The following is a 21,837-nucleotide window of genomic DNA, read 5'->3' as shown; positions in this document are numbered from 1 at the left end:
CGTTTTTTCAAGCTTCAGTAGTACAGCACTGCAAGGGATCGACAATTATCCAGTGTGATGCGCGTATTCGTGCGACCGACGCGGTGTATCAACGAACAACCGCGTAGCAGCACTGGCAACACGGCCGTCGGCTGTCGCGGAAGCTGTTTCACCGGCCCGATTATAAATCTGCAGTACTGCACTGTCCAGTCACATTAATCTCGCCATTTATCAAAAGCCTGAATAATCACCTTTTGCGGCGCGGATCACCGCGAGACGTGCAGGAAGAATGTCAGTGAGGGTCTGGAAGACACCGACAGGGACGTGGAGCCATCGCGACTCCACTGCCGTGGCCAGCTGCGCTAGGTTTCTCGGTTCAGGATCCACGGCGCGAACAGCCCGATCGAGGTGGTCAGAGGTATTCTCGATTGGGTTTAAATCCGGGGAGTATGGGGGCCAGGCAGTACAGTGAACACTTCCCAGTGCTCTTCGAACCACGGACGTCTACAGCTAGCCGTGTCCTGCTGGTAGGTGCCGCCATGCTGAGAATAACCAAACTGGACATGGCTCGCAAGGATATGTGCATACTTGTGTTTTCCAGAATAACTAGGTCACCCTGGAAATGTCACGACAACATTCCCCAGACCATACCGCGCCCTAGATTGTTGCAGTGTGTTTGATTTCAGATATTTCACGGCGTACATGCAAACGGCCATCCGTCCGATGGAGCATAAAACGTGATTTATCTGTAAAGGCCAGTGGGCGCCCAGTTGCGATATTGGCGTGGAAACTCCAGCCTTTGTCGCCGATGATACTGTTGTTAGCCTTTGGATTCATTCTCCCGTGCGCATCACTGCAGCGTTGTTCACGCCGTCATCGATGGTCTGTGGTGCATCACACTTGCCTGGGCGTCGGTTTTGGATAGCGCCATTTTGCCATGAACGGTATACTTTAACTATGGCGGCACGCGAACATTTACGAACTCAGCCATTCCGGAAATGTTTCCACCCTGGGTGCGGAAGCCAATGATCCTGCTCTTTTGACCTCGGATAAATCGCTCCGTTTCCGCATTCCGACTACAACTGCACTGTCTTCCGCGTCCCCACGACACGCTTTATATACACTCCACTGCTGGTGCTGCCATCGGCCGTCTGTGAGGGGCTATTACAGGTTGGCGTCGAACGTAGGCAGTAGTCACATTAATGTGATTGGACCGCGTATGTAGCGCAACAGGAGAGACAAATGCTGGACGTCCCTGGAAGAGACGGCCTGAACAATTCTGAGGCGGAAAATGCCGAGACGTCTAATACCTTAGAAGACAATTCTGGTGGTGGTGGTGGTGGTGGTGGTAGATGATGTGAATGTCCAGGAATCGGATTAAAGGCAGAAGTATTGCCTCATTTGTCGCGGCGCTGCGGCTGCCTGGTTGCTCCTCCCTGCCGGCAACCCGCGCGGCGCGGCGCGGCGCGGCGCGGCAGAGGGTAAACTTTTCACGAGGCCGGCAGGCTAGGACAGGCCAGCAGAGGCTCTCAGTTATTTAGGTGGCTATTTCGGCCGGTGCCACGTGCGCGGGCCCCCGCGCGGCGCCACGTGCCGGGTTACGAGCGGCGGTGTGAGCGGCGCGCTGTTAACGCCGCCCGGCCCTCGTAAAACGGCGCCGGCGCCGCTCCACCGTTATTGTCCCCGCCCGCCGTTCGTTTCGTCGCATCCGAGAGATATGCTCCACACGGGGTACTTTTGTTCCCAGACTATCACATTCTCTTTTCACAGAGTCCTACGTAGGACATCCGACGGCTTTCTCAGCTGTTCACCATCAGCATCTACGTACCTGACGGACGGTACCTTATCCTATAGCTAGTCATTCCCTCTCCTGCTGCACTCGTAAATGCAGAGGGGAAAACATACGGTGTACATACTTTCGCACGAGACCCAGTTTCTCTTGTCTTCCCTTGCGGTTCTTAACGAGACGTATATGATGCTGGCAGTAGAATTATGCTACAGTCACCCGTAAATGTCAATTCTTTGAACTTTCTCTATCAGTTTCGCGAAAAGCCTTCCGCCAGGGATTCCCATTTGAGTTCACGGAGTACATCCGCAATAGTCCCGTGATGATCGAACCTACCGGCAATAAGTCTAGCAGCGAACCTTTGAATTGCTTCCATGTTTTCCCTTTACGATTCCACACAATCAGTGCTCACCAACAGATGGCACTAATGTCCTGTACGCAGTCTCCTTTACAGATGAACCACACTTCCATAAAATTCTCCCAATAAACCCAAGTCGATCATTCGCCTTCTTTACTACTAACCTTACGCGCTCATTCCATTCCATATGCATTTTTCAACGTTACGCATTGATATTTATTAGATGTCAGTGTGTCAAAAAGCACACTACTAATGCTGTATTCGAACAGTTCAGGATCTTTTTTAACACACATGAGCATTAACACAAATTTTTCTACATTTACAAAAAGCAGCCATCCATCACATCAAATAGAAATTCTAATTCATCCCGTGTCGTCCAACAATCGCTCAACGACGACAACTTCCCGTGTACTAGAGGGTCATCAGCATGGAGTTGCATAGCCTTGCTGGCTCTATTCATCGGATTGTTTATGTAAAATCCTCAGAAGCGACGTAGATGACGCTGATACAGGTAATTTAACGTAAGGCACCTGGGGGTCGCAAATGTCGGGAAATACCCCACAAGTGAATGAGAAATGCTGAACACGTGACGGCACCAGAAGAGTTACCTCGCCGCACGTGCAGTGGTTCAACCTATCGGTCAGTCGCATCTGATCATCCCTACCCAGTCAAGTATTCACATCGGCGTGGCTGCGGACCCACGTGCGAGACCTTAGCACGTGGAGCTCAGAGTTCGACTCTTGGAGTCAAGCAGGCAGAATTTTTTTCATTTCGTTAGCCAACTGTGTGTTTACACTGAGGCAAGATTTATTATTTACCGGTCTCTCTGTCTCTGCTAGTTTACTGCAAAGTACAGCCGGCCGAAGTGGCCGTGCGGTTAAAGGCGCTGCAGTCTGGAACCGCAAGACCGCTACTGTCGCAGGTTCGAATCCTGCCTCGGGCGTGGATGTTTGCGATGTCCTTAGGTTAGTTAGGTTTAACTAGTTCTAAGTTCTAGGGGACTAATGATCTCAGCAGTTGAGTCCCATAGTGCTCAGAGCCATTTGAACCATTTTTTTTTGCAAAGTGCAGTACAACAAAAGTCTACCGTATTTTGTCACAAGTAGGTTAGTACAAGCTTCCGAAATCCGTGGTTACCAGCAAATGACCTACGTGTTCTTTACTAAATAATCACTGTAAACATAAAAAAGAAGGCCCAAAGCAAAGCACACGCAAAATAAGGTTGCAGCAAAGACAATAATTCTTTAACTTCTACGTTTATGACAGGTCACATTTACAAAAGGTGTTCGAAATTTGCACTGTTTGCCCGAATGCAGGTACTGCACCACTCATTCATCCCTCCACGCCCAAGTACAACCGCTGTACGTCCGGTGACGTACGTCATCTGCTAACATCACATGTTCAACATTTCTCAAATTTTCGCTGTATTTCCCGACATTTTCAACCCCATGTGTCTTATACTAAATTATTTGTCTCCTCGGGGGTTTTTAAACGTTAATAAGACTCACCTTGTATACAGGGTGTACATAAAGTCCGGGAACACTTTCCATTATTTATTGCACAAGAACTAAACACTGTACAGATGATACACATATTGCATTTTGAAGAGGAACTCTTGAAGTTTTTTTTTCCTTTTTTACAAACATTCGATATGCGAATCATGAGTGACCCGGCAGACGTCAATACGGTAATCGAATTCTTGCCATACCCGTCCCAGCATGGCATCGTCGACTGTGGCAGCTTTCCGTATTCTCTCCCGGAGCTCTGCTACATCACGTGGTGAAGGCGGTACATACACCAAATCTTTAATGTGTCCCCACAGAAAAAAGTCACACGCAGTGAAATCTGGTGATGGGGGAGGCCATTTCATGAAGCAGCTGTTCCCTTCTGTAGCACGGCCGAGCCATTGATGAGGCAGCTCCGTGTTCAGGTACCCACGAACTTTTCGATGAGAATGAGATGGAGCCCCCATCCTGCTGAAAGATGGAGAGGCCGATTGCATTTGAGGCATCAGCCTTTGCTGTAAATGTCCAGGTAGGAATATCCAGTGACAGCTCTCGGCGAAGAAGAATGACCCGTAGAGTTTTCGACGTGACAAGGCACAAAAAACCCGTCTTAACGAATTTGTTGTGCCATTGGTAAACGGCCTTCCTTGTTGGTGGCTTCTTACCGTACTTGGTTCTAAACATCCGTTGAACAGCTGCAGCACACTTGTTTTTGTCGGACTCCAACACACACAAAGCTCGCTCCACACCTGAACTCGCCAGTTTGCGACTAGCGCTGACTATCGGCAAATCACCGAACTACACTGTGGCAGTATACACGAAAAAAACTTTCAGGGTTTCCCTTTAAAATGACGTGTATGATATCAGTACAATGTTTGGTTCTTGCGCAGTAAATAATTTAAAGTGTTTCCAGACTTTATGTAACCCCGTATTTGAAAACGACTATCTCTGAACTCAATGCATGGTACCCAAACTCATTTGTAGAATGCATATCTAACGGTTCAGGGGCAACAAAAAATTGATTTTCAGTATTTCATACACTACTGAGTACGATATTGCAGTGTCTGTACTATTCCGAACAACAATGCAATATTCCTTCGCGTTTGCATGCATTACTGCTTCCTTCACTTTACGTGATCGGGACTGCGCGCAGCTACATGGCTCCCCTGATGTCCTATCATCCCGTCCCTTGCTGTACGTGTTCTCCATATTTTCCTTTCCTCTCCTATTCTCCGGAGAACCTCATCGTTCCTTACCTTTAACAGTCCATCTAATTTTCAATGCTTCTATTCTCTTCTGTTCCGTCCGTATCTAAATACCATACAATGCTGTGCTCCAACATTTCTTCCTCAGATCAAGGCCTGTGTATGATACTAGTAGACTACTCTTGGCCAGATATGCCCTTTTTGCCAGTGCTAGTCTGCTTTTTATGTCCTCCTTTCTCCGTCAGTCACGATTTATTTTGCTGCGTAGGTAGCAGAATTCCTTAATTTCATCTACTTCGTGACTTACAGTCCTGATGTTAAGTTTCCTGCTGTTTCTCGTTTCAGCTACTTTTCATTACTTTCGTCTTTCTTCGATTTACTCTCAGTCCATATGCTGTACTCATTAGACCATAGCGTTACTGAGATCTTTTAATTCTTCTTCAGGATAGCAATGTCATGAGCGAATCTTATTTACGTTGTGCAAACATTACTCTAATAGAGAAGTATCAAAGATACAGCTTAGCCGATATAACCGAGATTGGATCATAACTGAGTCGAATTTCAAAGTTTGTTGACGATAATCTGCTTTCTCTCTTACTTATTCGTGAATATTGAATTTTACTCTTTAACAGGAGAAAAACTAACTCTACCGTGTTGCGCAAAATACATGAACTATGAAGATACAAGTAAACAACCTAAATAAAAAAACGACTGTTACATGGTTGTCATACACGATGATTATTTTGTAAACACTAACGATATTGTTGCTCCAGCTCGATGTAAAGCAGCCCCTAGAGGGACAACATTATTTTACAATAATTATGTGCAATCTCACTGAACATTTTCCTAAACCGCTCAATAAAAAATGTAGAATGATGTGCAATTTTTTATCCTGTTCAAACGGTGCACAATCACGACGCTGCTGCTGTGGTAATTCCTTTACTTTGTTGCAAGTAGAAGAAAAAATGTGGATGAAAAATTGGCATGCAGCACGTCAAAAATTCGCACAGGAGAAACTGTTGAAGTACTTTAAGTTGAGCGAGTCGGGATGGTTATCAGAATTTTTTACGTGTTTATGCTGTAACATATTATAGATACATTCCCGGAAACTGTTGCCCCAATGATCAAAAAACAAACTGCTTTCTTTTAGCCCCCTCGTCGCATGGCTTCCTTCCTGAATTTTATTCTTAAAGGACAACTGCTATAAAAGATATTCCCTCGTAGTTATGTAGTATCGTTCTCTGTATTTAGTGGGCAACCTCATGAGAACCTCTATTAAGTGTTCCGGTCTATATTAAACTGCTTAACATCGCCTAATGTTAATTACGATTAGTGTTTTTCAACATACGCTAATATTAATTATTCTTCCTCTTGTCTTCAACTCGTTTTTTTAAAATAAACAACGCAGTGATCACAAAGAAGCCTATAGTCTCTAATTCAAAGAAGCACGTTTGTTACTGATAAGAATATACTGTCCCCAGCCGGTACAGTATTTCTTGGATCACGCCAAATATTGGGAAAGATTTTCGTACTCTAAATATTACTGCGCAACCCCTCTACGTAACCCCTGCACGTTCACTGTTATTGCACATCTGGAAATGTTCTGCCGAGAGATCCATTACGCATAAAATCAGGACTTTTGAAGAGGCAGTTTAAAAAACCAGCGGTATTTCGGCCTGAAAGTTTGAATAAAGAAAAGGACGTAAAATTTCAGTTATTATGAAAGTATTTTTTTATATTGCGAACGAAGTTCGGACACTGGTGCTCTCAAAAGTATGGTTTTTTCAATAAAAGCTTTAGGCTGGTAAGAAATTTTCAACAAGATTTAACCTGAGTCAACAAGCTATTTATACATTAATTATCATCTTTTAACCTCCACAATCGACAGTTAGGTTATGTGCGCACAGGAGTTACTCTCGCCGTTCAACCTCAGACGTTTTGCAGTCGCTTTGATTAAACACACGCACAATGAAAATACAACTGTCGCTAAGAAATGACTACGCACCCACGGGCGGCAAGAAAAATCAGATTTCCGCGAACTGTATCTACGAAGTCAGTCAGGTATACTGGTGCTGGTTAGCCAGCACGCCGGCCTCTGGTGGCCGAGAGGCCTAATGCACCAACACGTTGTACTGGAGGTCGCAGGTTCGAATCCTGCCCCTGACAAGGATTTGTGTGTTCCTCTTTGTGTTTAACGTAGCCCAGAAAACAGCGTCTTGGTGGTAACAATACGCTTCCTGGCAAAAAAAGCGAAACTTCACGGATTAAGAGGTTATGTGATGTTATTTCAGTGAGTACAATATGGAGTCAAATTTAAGAGAACGTAGTATTATGGACCCATTTTTCTAAGTGAAACTGCACACTCTATGGTCTGGGTGCGTGCACTGATTCCGTTGGGAAGGTTCTCATAAGGGCGATGTATCCTTTCCTGAGGCAAGCTGGCCCACAAATGTTTAACTCGCCCTGGATGCTTGCTCTGGGACGGTGTTGACGCCCGAGTGTTGTATCGGGGACTGATCTGGACAGCCTGCTGGCCGCTGGAGTACCTTAGCATTTCGCACACGGTTCATGGAGACACGTGTCACGCGAACAACCGTTTTCCTGCTGAGAAACGGCAGCACAATACTGTCGCGTGAGAGGTAACACATGAAGACGCAGAATGTCCGTGACGTACCGTTGTGCCTTCAGAGTTCCCTCAATCATTGCCAGCCATGACGTGGAACCATAACCGATGGCTTCTTAACACCATATCGCCAAGAATAACGCCGCTGAGTCCTTACAAAAAAGGGACCTCTTCTTAGGTCGCGCCATATTCGTTGACAATAGCCGCCTGGGTCGTGCAGAACCGGGATTCATCGCTGAACACATTGGGACTTGATTCGTCAGCAGTCCGTGATTAACGGTCACGGTACCACTCCAAACGCAGCCGTTTGGGTGCTGACGTCGACGGCAGCCTGAGCACGGTACGGTCATTTCCTTGTCTTACTGCTACTTCGTGAAAAAAAAAAAAATTAATAGAAAAGGAAGGCAGATTGCGGTTTAACGTCAGTCGATGTCGATGTCATTAGAGTCGGAGCACAACGCTAGATTGATCCGAGGATAGGGAAAGAAATAGGCGATGCCCTTTCGAAGTAACCACTGCGGCATCTGCCTGAAACGATTTAGGTTCAAATGGTTCAAATGGCTCTGAGCACTATGGGACTTAACATCTATGGTCATCAGTCCCCTAGAACTTAGAACTACTTAAACCTAAATAACCTAAGGACATCACAGAACACCCAGCTATCACGAGGCAGAGAAAATCCCTGACCCCGCCGGGAATCGAACCCGGGAACCCGGGCGTGAGAAGCGAGAACGCTACCGCACGACCAAAACGATTTAGGGAAATCACAGAAAAAGTAAATCATAACGGTCGGACGCGGATTTGAACCGTCGTCCTCCCGACTGCGAGTCCAATGCGCTCACTACCGAGCCACCTCGCTTGGTACCAATGGTGCTCGGTGACACAGAACGTTGCAGGGAGTTCATTTCTTGTTCTTGGACGGCGGGCACAGATGTGAAGGGGTTACGATGTGCTTGGCGCACAATACGAGGATCCTCTCTTGCGGTGGTCAGACGTGGTCACATCCGAATACCACACAAATCCGGACATTCAACCAGCCGGCCAAAAGGAGATCCACAATGAGGCCCCTTTCAAATTGTCACGTACTGATAACACTGTCTTATGGAGTAAGTGGCAAGTCTGTGTCCTTCATAGTGATTACTCAACCACTGAAGCTTTCACGTCCCCCTTACATACCGCACATACTCGAACCAATACAAAAAAGGCATTCACGAATGCAATCTGGTGAGCGCTCTACCTGTCACAGAGAACTGCAACTCTAAATCATTTACACAGCAGCCGACCGTGTATACTTGCACGAAGCGACACTGGCACCCGAACATGTCGGCCTTCACATACTGTCAGGCTGTGTACAACCACGGAAGCTACTCCGGCAAGTGTTTTGCAAACGTGAAGTTTGGGAAAGCGCTGAGGCGTTTCATTTAGCTCACAGGCTGATCGCTGCCTCCTGGCGAACCAAACTGTTCTTGGTCATCGCCACGGAGCATCCTGAAACCCATTTCGGAAATCTCATGTATTTGAGCATTTTAAACGAAAAGGCATTATAAAAATTTATGTAAAATTGTTAGTAGTACCCAAAAGTGTTTTTGACTGTTAAGAATTGATATTCTAAAAAAAAAATTTACTTTAGCACAACTGCAGAATAATAATACAGCAATAAAACATAAACAAACAAACAAAAGAATAACACCAAACTAAAACTTTAGCTGCATAGAACATGCACCATTTACGACACAACAAAACACAATGCACACACAAGCGTCTGTCGACAGCAAAATGTGTCAAAGACTATGCAATATTCCGTAACAACAAACGGCTTACGATTCGTCTTCCTTGTGAGTCTCGTTTCGATAAGAGTGACGTCACAACTGTTTAAATTTCTAACAAATCTCGGGAAAAAATTGTGAACGGTGATTTGAGAAGCGTTACTTTAAAATTAAATTTTATTTTACGCAGGATGAATTACGTTACATGTGAGAATGTGTGATGAATTTCTTAAATCACAGAGCGTTAGACTCTCATTGAAAACTTCTCAGGACCAGCCACTTAGAAAAATTTCGGGCCCGCAAGACCAGCCATTTAAGCGATTATTTAAAATTTTGCTGGCACATGTGTGTTTGATATGTCTTAAAGGATATATCAGCTAACGAAGACCAAGTTATAACGTTAGTCTTCCATGATTATTTTAGTTCTTTCATAGGTTACAAATTATGCATTAACGATGGCAAAAAGTAAACTATCCTTCAAAAAAAAAAAGTGTGTAGTTAGTTCTTGAGCAATTTCATTTGTAACTTGCTTTTCCATGAAAAAGTCGAAGTGGTCGACGGGACAGGTATTCAGCCAGGTAATCCGCGAAATGTTCGTTGCATAGCAGTGAAATTTATAATCGCCATTGTCAGAAACGTTCAGCTGCTACAATTTATGCTGAGTGCTTACGATACCGCCTAATCACACCCTCGGAAAAAAAACAGTGAAAAAATTTTGGTGACCAATATTATATGTGAGCTTAGCTATGCTTGTAGCTGTAATGTATGTAAACTATTAACTTTTTCTATTCGTCTGTTCGCGCTACTTATCAGTGATGTTGCTGTTGGTTGACTACATAACGCATCCTATGCCCTGAATATCTGTTGTCATTGGCTGGTGAGTTTTACAGCTACGAGGGAAAGTACAATGACATTTAACACGGAAAAATATGCTTTCACTATGTGTATAGTGTGTTTTTATCCAAGAAAAATTATATTTCAACTGGGAAACTGGGGATTTTTTTTTCTTGTCCGTGTATATACAGTGATCTAGTAAGAATTTGCAGCAAATCGGTCACAAAACTATAAGATTTTTGCTAACAACCTTTCTCTTCTGATCACCTAGAAGATTATGACCACCAGCCGTCATCTTGTCTTGATATAGTAGTGTAGATTCGTAGTGCCATGAATCTACTTAAAATCCTTCTGGGTATACTGTGGCGTCATCATTAAAAAATGCTTTAAACAATAAAATATTAAAGTAACCAACATTTCAGTATATTCTTCCAGGAAGACCGAAACTCCAAGTCATCGTAGTGCTAGAGCATTTTACACTGAAGCGCCAAAGAAACAGGTATAAGCATGCGTATTCAAGTACAGATACATGTAAACAAGCAGAATACGGCACTGCGGTAACCGATATAAAACAAGTGTCTGGCGTAGTTGTTAAATCGGTTACTGCTCCTTCAATGGCAGGTTATCAAGATTTAAGTGAGCCTGAACGTGGTGTTATAGTCAGCACAAGAGCGATGGGATGCAGCTTCTCCGAGGTAGCGACGAAGTGGGGGTTTCTGCATACGACCATTTCACGAGTGTACCGTGAATGTCGGGAATCCGATAACGCTCAAGATACTGCAAGAACGGGACCAACGATGACTGAAGAGAATCGTTCAAGGAGACAGAAGTGCAATCCTTGCGACAATTGCTGCATATTTCAATCCTGGGCTATCAACAAGCGTCAGCGTGCGAACCATTCAACGAAAAGTCATCGATACGGGATTTCGGAGTCGAAGACCCACTCGTGTACCCTCGATGTCTACACAACACAAAGCTTTACGCTTCGCCGTGAACAGCGACATTGTACTGTTTACGACTGGAAACGTGTTGCCTGGTCGGACGAGTCTCGTTTCAAATTGTATCGAGTGGATGGACGTGTACGGGTATGGGCCCAGCATCCCAGCAAGGGGACTGTTCAAGCTGGTGGAGGCTCTGTAACGGTGTGGAGAGTGATACGGGACCCCGATACGTCTAGATACGACTCTGGCAGGTGAGACGTAAGGATCCTGTTCGATCACCTGCATCCATTCATGGCCACTGTGCATTCCGATGGACTTGGGCAATTCCAGCACGATAATGCCACACGCCACACGTCTAGAATTGCTACAGAGTGGCTCCAGGAACACTCTTCTGAGTTTAAACACTTCCGCTGGCCACCAAACTCCCCGAATATGAACATTATTGAGCATTTCTGGGATGAATTGCAACGAGCTGTTCAGAAGACGTCTCCTCCCCCTCGTACTCTTACGGACAGCCCTTAAAGATTCCGGTGTCAGTTCCCTCCAGCACTATTTCGGACAGTAGTCGAGTCCATGCCACGTGTTGCGGCATTTCTGCGTGCTAGCGACAGTCCTACACAATATTAGGCGGGTGTACCAGTTTCTTTGCCTCTTCAGTGCAAATATTTTATAAGATGACGCGGCAGTGCCCCTGAAGCCTTCGTACGTACCTCACTGTAGTTCTTCGAGGCCTTTTTTTTTGGGGGGGGCGGGAGAGTAAATGCGGCTAATACGGGGCCACTCGTGGTAACGGTTAGCAGTGGCAGGTGGGACTCCACAGCACTCACCTGCGTTGGGGCTGGAGTCGGTAGAGGCGGTGGCCGCGGAGCGGAGGCGGGAGGTGCGTGTCGTGCGAACTCGAGGCGCGGCGGCCGTCTGGGCGTCGCCCGAGGAGGCGGAGGCTGAGGCGGCAGTCGCGGAGGCGGCGGAGGCGGCGCGCGAGATGAAGCGGCGCTGCGGGGGCGGGCCGGGCCCGGCGGTGGGCGCCGCCGCCAGCTGCCGCCGGCGCTCCTCCTTGTAGCGCGCCACGCGCTCCGCAGACGCCGAGTCGGGGGCAGAGGCTGCTGCCGCCGCCGCCACCGCCGCTTCCGGGGACGGCCGCTGCGTCATCTTACTGCGGACAGACACGGTTGCTGTCAGCTTACGGACTGCGCTGCTCTACCGCTACAGATACTACCTATCCCACACACAATGAAACAGCGAAGCGCCAGAAACCTTGTAAGGTAACGCTCTTACTGTAGATTTCCACCAGTGGGATGAGCTAATTCCGTTCGCAAGCTGCGTGTTTTTTTCCTTTCAGAAATGCAGGTAATTTTCTTTGCGCGCACACGTCATACAATTTCAGTGAAATGTTTTTTAAAACTACGTGTGAACAGAGAGAGTAGAATTTTATTTCTGTTTTTTCGCCTTTCACGTCACGAAATCAATGTATGTAACACGCGCGGAAGAAAGAGACGATCCGTGACAGAAGAGGGTTTGCCATCTGGTGTGACTAAAGAGATTTGTAAATGAACACACCGCCGTTTGGCTGTATTGTTGTTTGTTTAATTACGACCCATGTTTCGGCCTTTTAAGCCATTTCCAAGTGACTGTTTATGTCATTAACATATATTGCAGAACATCATGCTTGCTTTATCACAAACTTAGTCACTCGAAAATGGAATAAAATTATTGTGTGACTGTTGCTCAGTAACACAAAAAACCGTTTACTGACTAAAGAGAATTTGAAAGAGAGAATCCATGGACGTCGACTAAAGTGAAATCTGGGAGTGAGTTACGTAAACGTTTCAACGAGTCAGAGATTTAAAATATGAGGCAGCATATTCCGTTACAAAAGAGACAATTGTTTTTTGCTTTTTAATGCGTAACAATGGAAATATTACCTGTCTCTGTGGTTTGAAGAAAAATGAAATGTTCTGTATTTTTATTGAATCATGAAAGTAGATCTGTGAGCTTATGTAGACGAAAAAGGGTTTTCGTTTTAAGATTTGAATACGGAAATAGCACTGAGAATTGATAAAAGTTTCGAGATACTGTAAATAAGAAATTTATGGTAATTCGTTGGATACTGGAACACAGTGCAACTTTAGTTTTTCTCATATCCAGATTGTAGCCTGCTACATTTTTTAAAGAAGTCGATTACAGCTTTAATGTCAAGGAGATTAATTACGGGAGTTTGCTGTTGATGTAAGTAATTTATTTCATATCGGTCCACATTATACATATGTGGAGGCGGGGAGAGGGGGAGGGGGGGAGGGGGGGGGAGGGGGGGCGGGGGGCAGGGGGGGGCTATTATGACTTTTTCCAAAGGGTGTCGAAGCTCCACGGCGTATACTCAAGAAAGTGAAAATACAACAACCATTTCAGGAGATTTCATTGCAAGAGTGATTTATATTCAGTGCTGGTACATACGCGGTAACTTCGGTCTCAGAGGCTGTAATGAGGGTAAGGGAATAACAATCTTCAGATTTTTGTGTATGTAATCTGCACGGGTCGGGGATTTTCTCTGCCTCGTGATGACTGGGTGTTGTGTGACGTCCTTAGGTTAGTTAGGTTTGAGTAGTTCTAAGTTCTAGGGGACTAATGACCATAGATGTTAAGTCCCATAGCGCTCAGCGCCATGTTTGTAATCTGCAGACTGTTCCGCCACCATTGATCATAATTTCACCGAACATTTCATTACTAACATCAAGCTCACCGTATTTTATTCCGAATACAGGCTGTTGATTTGGTATACTGGCGACCTGACATTTACATATTTCCTACCCTTTATATATTTAGCTTCACGGACGAAGTCCGATAAACATGACTTTTGTTCTGGAACAACTTGAGTACCGGGTTCACCTTTTCCTTGATGTATCTCATACCATTTAACACTGCAAATTTGGAACAGAACAAATGTCGCGGAATCTGGCCAATGCACGTGAAATGCTGACTTTGTAGCTGAGTTTAAACAAAACGACAATCGCGTAACCTGGAATCTGACACTCTTTCCTGTATAAAGCAACACTTCAACTATACGCAAGCCAGTAGTAGTTCCAGTAGTTCCTAGGCATGTCTGCTGGCGGTGGTGCTACAGCCCAGGGCAGGGATGAGAAAAACCGACCGCTGAAAACCGATACCGCTATTTTTCGGTATTTGTTTGGTCTCGATTATAACGGGTATCTTTATTTTTTACTAATAACCAGATATAAAACCGATGTATCAGTTTGTGCTACTAGTTGTGCTAAGATTTTTAGTTTTTAAATAAAGTCTTTATTTTAAAAGCGAGTTTGGTATGAAATTCCGTAGCTTTTGAACGATTCATACCGTCTTTGAAAGATATCAATGAAAAGAGTCAACTTACGGATCAACACATTAGAACACAAGTATCTATGAACAGACTGGACAATAAATATTGGCCAATGGATTAATTCATTACTGACACTGTAACTACTGTCACGCAATTGCTTTGCCTACTATCTAACTGGTTCATCTAAACTTTCTGAAAGAGAATTTTGGCTCCCTCAAGAAAAAAATCAATTGTACTCCAATTCCCTTTAAGAGGTACATCTTCAACAAGAAAATGAGCTTTCCTTTAGAAATAATTAAACGAAAAGAATGCTACAAATTTTATGCAAAAGTTTATTATTTTTCTGTCATTTCTATGAAGTTAAAGGAAAAAGGAAGCTATAGCAACAGTAATAAATTACAAATCAGCAATTCACTTACAGTTTACAATATAAATAGAAAGTAGTATATCTGCTGCCTGTATCAACGTAGTGCCCTTTATCTGCTTGTAGCCCTCGGAAATAAACACGAAAATGAGTCCTCCAACGACAGTTTCCACCCTTTAGCACCGACTATTTGCAATTCCTAAATAGTGTTATAATCATCGAATACCACAAGATTTTTTAGCAGATATTTAAAAAATTGGTATCAGTAGGAGAATACGTGTGTGGTTTTTTTTTTTTTTGTAACATTCAACCCCTCATTACTTTTCAACAAAAGGAGAGAACGGTGATAGACTAACTTTTCCTTCATTTATCTATTTTGTTTGATATTTTTATAGTATATGTCTTGGAACGGATAACACGAAAGTGCGAAGAAGTTTTAGAATTTTTCGATCTTTGTTCGGTGTCCACGTGTATTGCTAAAATAAGAACAATAAACAACCAAGAATCTGTTAATTCAGAAACTAGTTATTCTGAGCTGTTTAACAGTGAGGTTAAACTGGAGATCAAAAAGAACATTTCTTTCAGTGATAACTGCCACCCCTACAGCCGTAACAGCTAACATTGGTTAGCTTACTCCTTACGACTCTGAGAGTGGACATCGCAGCAAAGAGCAACCACTATAGTCTTCCGCAAGTGTCGTAATTAAAAGAAGACTAAGTATTTTCATTTCAGTTGCACTCCTCGTCTCAATATAACGACCACATAGTTGCATTATTTATTGTTCCAGCATTTTCCTTCATCAGATCTTTCTCTGCTATCACCCAACCCTAACGTCTCGAAATACTAGTATTTGTTTATTCGAAACCTTAAAATTCATCTGCTTCAAAAAATTTCCCATATTTTTAATGTCAGTCTTTGGAATAAGAGCGAAATGTCCTCATCCTCCACGCCCATTCACACACCACGTACGATAATGATTGTTGATTGCCGAAAGAAGACGGCAGTCGACTTACCGTGTGCGTCAAAACATTTTTCGAAACAATTTAATGGAATCCGATCGTACAGTGTATACAATATTGTCTAACGCAGGAAAGAAGTTTGATAGTGACGAATTCAGAAGCAAAGCCACACCACAAGGAGATGATTACGAAAGAAAACCGAATGACTAAGGTCCGGCACTCTAGATACAGTTAAAAACTTTTACCATGTTACTTTTTCATTCGCGGAAGATGCCTTGGAAGAACGAACGTCGGAATTCCGCCGACCCTATACGCTTGAGTTATTTTCCTTATCACGGAATTACTAAAGCCCGTATTCTCAGGCTCTATCAGGTTGTAAAACATGCATGAATTCATGCATTATAACCTCAGTAGACATGCACACTGAGGCAGCAAAACAAAAGTATACGGAATTAAAATTCAGTTCTGTATTTCTATTTTCTTCTAAACCAATACACAACAACCAATATCCCCCAATTTTGTTGACTGTGGGACATGCTAGGTACCAGGACCCTTTTATATTTAAATTTATTTTCCACAATATTCCTAACAAATAAAAATATCAAATTACTGCAACATTCTAAAAGTGATAAGTCTCTAAACGTTTTACAGAGCCAGCTTCCTTGTATTGCTGGTAGAGGGGATGGCGCTCTCACGCTTTCGAAAGCTGACGGGTGGTGCGGGGAGAATCAGTTTCCGTCACTTCGTGCAGTGCTAAAGACATACGTTTCGTGTCGATCATGCGCTACAGTAGAAATGTCAGAAGGGACCCTGAAGTAACAAAGTAACGTGAAAGCGCGTAATGAGGAAGGTTCTGCTCAAATATTTTACTCTTCGAAGTAATGAATATGAAATTAAATTAAGCCTGTGGGAACAGTTACGAATACCGTTAGATAACGAAGACAATTGGTAGCCATGCAGTCCACACACTTCCACGATCGAAACAATGGCACCTGAGCCTACCACAATGGTTACAAACTACACAGATATTTTTCTGTTTGCAATTATTCCCGAATTCTTTCGTCAGAAATATTTGATATGATAATGTGGTTTCCTTATTGCAAAGCTTAGCAGCATACTAGATGAAGTTGTCGAGGATCGATCTCAACTTTTCGAATATCAAATCTGCGATATATCGACCCATACAACCAACCTAAGTCGAAACAAGGTCCCGGAAGAAGACAACATTCCATTAGAACTACTAATAGCCTTGCCAGAGGCAGCCATGACAAAACTCTATCATCTGGTGAGCAAGATCTATGCGACAGGCGAAATACCCGCAGACTTCAAGAATAATATAATAATTCCAATCCCAAAGAAAGCAGGTGTCGAAAGATGTGAAAATTACCGAACTATCAGTTTAATACGTTACGGTGCAAAATACTAACACCAATTCCTTACAAACGGATAGAAAAACTGGTAGAAGCCGACGTCGGGGAAGATCAGTTTGGATTCCGTAGAAATGTTGGAACACGTGAGGCAGTACTGACCCTACGACTTATTTTAAAAAATAGGTTAAAGAAAGGCAAACCTACGTTTCTAGCATTTGTAGACTTAGAGAAAGCTTTTGACAATGTTGACTGGCATACTCTCTTTCAAATTCTGAAGGTCGCAGGGGTAAAATACAGGTACTGAAAGGCTATTTGTAATTTGTACAGAAACCTGATGGCAGGGGTATGAAAGGGAGGCAGTGGCTGGGAAGGGAGTGAGACTTGGTTGTAGCCTATCCCCGATGTTATTCAATCTCTGTATTGAGCAAGCAGTAATGGAAACTAAAGAAAAACTTGGAGTAGGAATAAAAATCCACGGAGAAGAAATATAAACTCTGAGGTTTTGCCAATGACATTGTAATTCTGTCAGAGACAGCAAAGGACCTGGAAGAGGAGTTCAACGGAATGGACAGTGTCCTGAAAGGAGGATACAACATGAACATCAACAAAAGCAAAACGAGGATAATGGAATTTAGTCGAATTAAATCAGGCGATGCTGAGGGAATTGGGACAGGAAATGAGACACTTAAAGCAGTAGATGAGTTTTGATATTTGAGAAGCAAAATAACTGATGATGGTCGAAGTAGAGAGGATATAAAATGTAGACTGGCGATGGCAAGGAAAGCGTTTCTGAAGAAGGCAAGGAAAGCGTTTCTGAAGAAGAGAAATTTGTTAACATCGAGTATAGCTTTAATTGTCAGGAAGTCTATTCTCAAAGCATTTGTATGGAGTGTAGCCATGTATGGAAGTGAACATGGACCATAAATAGTTTGGACAAGAAGAGAATAGAAACTTTCGAACTACAGAGGAAAGCTGAAGATTAGATCGGTAGATCACATAACTAATGAGGAGGTATTGAATATAATTGGGGAGAAGTGAAATTTGTGGCACAACTTGACTAGAAGAAGGGATCGGTTGGTAGGACACGTTCTGAGGCATCAAGCGATCACCAGTTTAGTATTGGAGGGCAGCGTGGAGGGTAAAAATCGCAGAGGGAGACGAAGAGATGAATACACTAAGCAAATTCAGAAGGATGTTGGTTGCAGTAGGTACTGGGAGATGATGAAGCTTGCACAGGATAGAGTAGCACGGAGAGCTGCATCTAATCAGTCTGTGAACTGAAGGCGACGAAAACAGCAACAACATTGTCCACAAACCATTGCCTCACATATGCTTCTTTGATGGCGTGGTGCATTGTCATGTTGATGCGAACAATCCTCTCCGAACTGTTCCTCTACTGTACACAGTGCTGTAAAATGTCTTCATATCCTTCCACATTTAGCGTTTTCTTACGTGCAGTAAGGGGATCACACCCTAACCACAGAAAACACCCCCTTAACACACCACCATCTCCTTCGTACTTCTCTGTTGGCACTCCATACGTTGGCAGGTAACGTTACAAGCATTCGCCAAACCGAACAGCTTCCTTCGGATTGTCACGGGTACAGCGTCATTCATCACTCCAAATCACTCGTTCGCAGTCACCCACTACCCAGGTGGCGTCGCTCAGTATTGACTACAGAAATGTGGGGCTGCTCGACCCCCAAAGCAAGCAGTGCTGCATTTAATTTAAATGGTAAAAAAGTAATACAGTTCACAGACTAAAACATGAAAATAGGGACCAAAATCTGAAACCAGACGGTGGTTTAATATGCAACATCTGGAAAAATTAAGTTGAACGAATGTGGTGTAATTAAACGAATCAGAGAAATTGATCTCTCAAAACAAAACCAGCATACCGACTCTAGAATACGTATATTGTAAGGTCTGGAGCAAACTCAAGTCAAGTGGTGTTACGGACATTTAATGGCAAAAATTCTAAATATGACTAAGAAGTAGAAAATGACGACTCTTTATTGCGAATTCGGACAGTAACGGCCAATAGGAACTGGCAAGAACACGTAGTGGATGTGTGACGTCAGACACAAAGCACAGTTGCAGGTGCGAAACTATCTGCTGAACGTGCTGCGCTGCAGCCGTGCCGCAGATACTGACTTATCGCGTTGAGTGACTCACTGCGGCCGGCCGGCCTGCCTGCACTGCACCACGCGGGTAGCCGCCCGCTTCTGCATTCCTACCAGCCGCTGCACGTTTCCTGGCATTCAGGTAGAAAATCTCTCTCTCTCTCTCTTTCACACACACACACACACACACACACACACACACACACACACACACACACACACACACACACTACCTTTATCATTGCTCTTAGTGAATGAGACTTAAGTTAAAGTGTTTAGTGTCAGGAACGCGCTGTCTCCTGAAAATGGAGTTGCATGGGATGGGCTCAAACAGCAAACTGATTGCAGCTGTGAAGTTTCTACGAGTAGGATGGCTACTTTCCACTTAATTTGCAGCCCTTTTCCCTTCACGAAGCAGATGCTAGTTTTCTCCTGGGATGGTGCTCTGGACAAGTCAAGTAACCTCCGTATAGCTGTGAGCTGTTGGCACTGTCTGAAGGGGCCGAAATCCATTTAGCTCGCATTCAAATGAATAGTTACAAGGTACAGGTGTTGACCGTCAACATGATGCGTGCATATGAACATATATCGAGGTCGATTTTATTTTCTATTGTTCTTTATTTTCCCTCTCTTTGTTTAATCTTCATCCCTCCATTCTCTCTGACGGCAAGGCGCTGATTGTTCTCAGCGTGACTGCACATTTTATCGGGTGCTTTAGTGCTTTAAAAGTAGTTACGTCCGTGTTGTCGACTGTGATATCATATGTCACGTCCTGACAATGATACTGACCGCGTAAGGAAGTCAAACCTTTGAATTAATGTTCTGGGTGACTACAATGCAAAATCTGCCTGGAAAGAAGAACGTACAACAATAACAGCAACTACTACTACTACTAGTACTAGTACTACTACTACCACCACCACCACCACCACCACCACCACCACCATTCACAACGTCTGTATTACATTTATTTTGTGAAAAGTACCCCCTCCCCCACCCTATCACCCGCCTCCAAATTTCGTAGTCAACAACAGCACCCCTTCTCAAACAAACGATGTGCGCCGTTGACTAGATGACAAATTACCGCGAAACCTACTTTCTTTTAACTAGCTTTGGAAGTGTATTTTCGTGCTTTAATAATTGTAACCAATATTTTCTCCACTTGCTGGCTGCCAATTCAGTGAAATATTGTGTGGTAGTACGTCATTGATAACAGCGCAGTATAACACTTCCTAGGCGACATTTGTATGATCGTGGCCTAAGAAAGGTGTATAATCAGTAATATTCCCTGTCCCAAAGCTGTATGTTTCCCGAGCAGCAGATAAAAAAATTTGAACATTCCAATAGCCGGACGGAGGGGCCGTGCGGTTCTAGGCGCTACAGTCTGGAACCAAGCGACCGCTACGGTCGCAGGTTCGAATCCTGCCTCGGGCATGGATGTGTGTGATGTCTTTAGGTTAGTTAGGTTTAATTAGTTCTAAGTTCTAGGCGACTGATGACCTCAGAAGTTAAGTCGCATAGTGCTCAGAGCCATTTGAACCAACATTCCAATAAAATCTTGGCCTTTTTAAAAACTTAATATAAATTTTCTTTTTAAAATAGTTGTTTCAATTTTTCTTCACTTTAACTGCGACGAAGTCAATGAGAAGCTAAGCCAGTAATTTGCAGTATGATCGAAGGTTAAATACTTCGAGTGAGTTCCGTGTCTCAGCATATTTTAGAGAACAACGCTGTCATCTTAACACGGGTACTGCTTAACGAATGTTATCTGATGAACGTATGAAGGGAAGTACTAATGTTATTCAAACTTCTCTCGTAGCAGCGCTAGGCGGGAGGGTACAGAGAATGTGTACCATTGGGATGGAAGCGCAACTTAAGGACCCTTGCACTAGCTGAATGATGTGGACAATGTTTCCGACACCGGCTGAAAACTTACCATTATAGGCAAACTTCAGCGAAACGTGGAAGGACCGTTAGGGCGTGTGTTTACTTCTGGTTTCGATATCTCCTCCCGTCCTCCCCCAAATTCCTGTATGCCGCGCGGGGTAGCCGCGCGATCATGGGCGCCTTGACGCGGTCCGTGCGGTTTCGAGTCCTCCCTCGGGCAAGGGTGTGTGTGTTGTCCACAGCGTAAGTTATTTTAAGTTAGGTTAAGTAGTGTGTAGGTTTAGGGACCGATGACCTCAGCAGTTTGGTCCCATAAGACCTTACCACAAATTTCCATAAATTTACCTGTACACTTCTAACATTCAGCACCCCTCTCGAGTCTCTTATTGAAGCCTTCGTAACCTTTACCTGCCCTACAACGCAGAGAAAACTAAAAGGGGCAACTACATGACGAAGACGACGTGCAGAACGCATGTCATTTTGAGCGCACCTCTCACATTTTGGTGAACACAGGTCCGCAACAGACAGTTGCATCAACAACAATGACGTTGATCGGTAAAGTATGGAAATCGAGATGTTTAGAGCAGTCACTTTTTATGTCGTGTTAAATCTATGATCGTGTCAAGTTGAAAGGTGGCTACACTGTGCCACTGCGCCAGAGAGTGCGCCAAAGAGCACTATTAAGCCGCCTCCACAGTGCGTGTTAAGAGTTCGTGGCAGTCAGTGGTTGTCGAGAGCTCATAGCAGTCTGTGCTTGTGAAGAGATCGTAGCGGACAGTGCGTGTTAAGAGTTCGTAGCAGTCAGT

The 21,837-nt window shown here is 44.1% G+C and overlaps 1 protein-coding gene across 1 annotated transcript in view; it reads right to left on the bottom strand.

Moving 5' to 3' along the window:
• The window catches only part of LOC124788827 (glycine, alanine and asparagine-rich protein-like), a 118,877-nt gene that overhangs the window by 63,266 nt on the left and 33,774 nt on the right, over positions 1-21,837 (bottom strand). The window contains exons 4-5 of the mRNA XM_047256108.1: positions 11,825-12,150; positions 1,376-1,485 (exon numbers count right to left, since the gene is read on the bottom strand). Coding sequence (XP_047112064.1) covers positions 1,376-1,485; positions 11,825-12,150 — 436 coding nt within the window. The remainder of the gene's footprint in view (positions 1-1,375; positions 1,486-11,824; positions 12,151-21,837) is intronic.

Source organism: Schistocerca piceifrons, chromosome 3 (assembly GCF_021461385.2).
Source record: "Schistocerca piceifrons isolate TAMUIC-IGC-003096 chromosome 3, iqSchPice1.1, whole genome shotgun sequence".
NCBI lineage: Eukaryota > Metazoa > Arthropoda > Insecta > Orthoptera > Acrididae > Schistocerca > Schistocerca piceifrons.
Note: the sequence above shows the minus strand (reverse complement) of the source record. Positions and strands in the feature narration are given on the sequence as shown.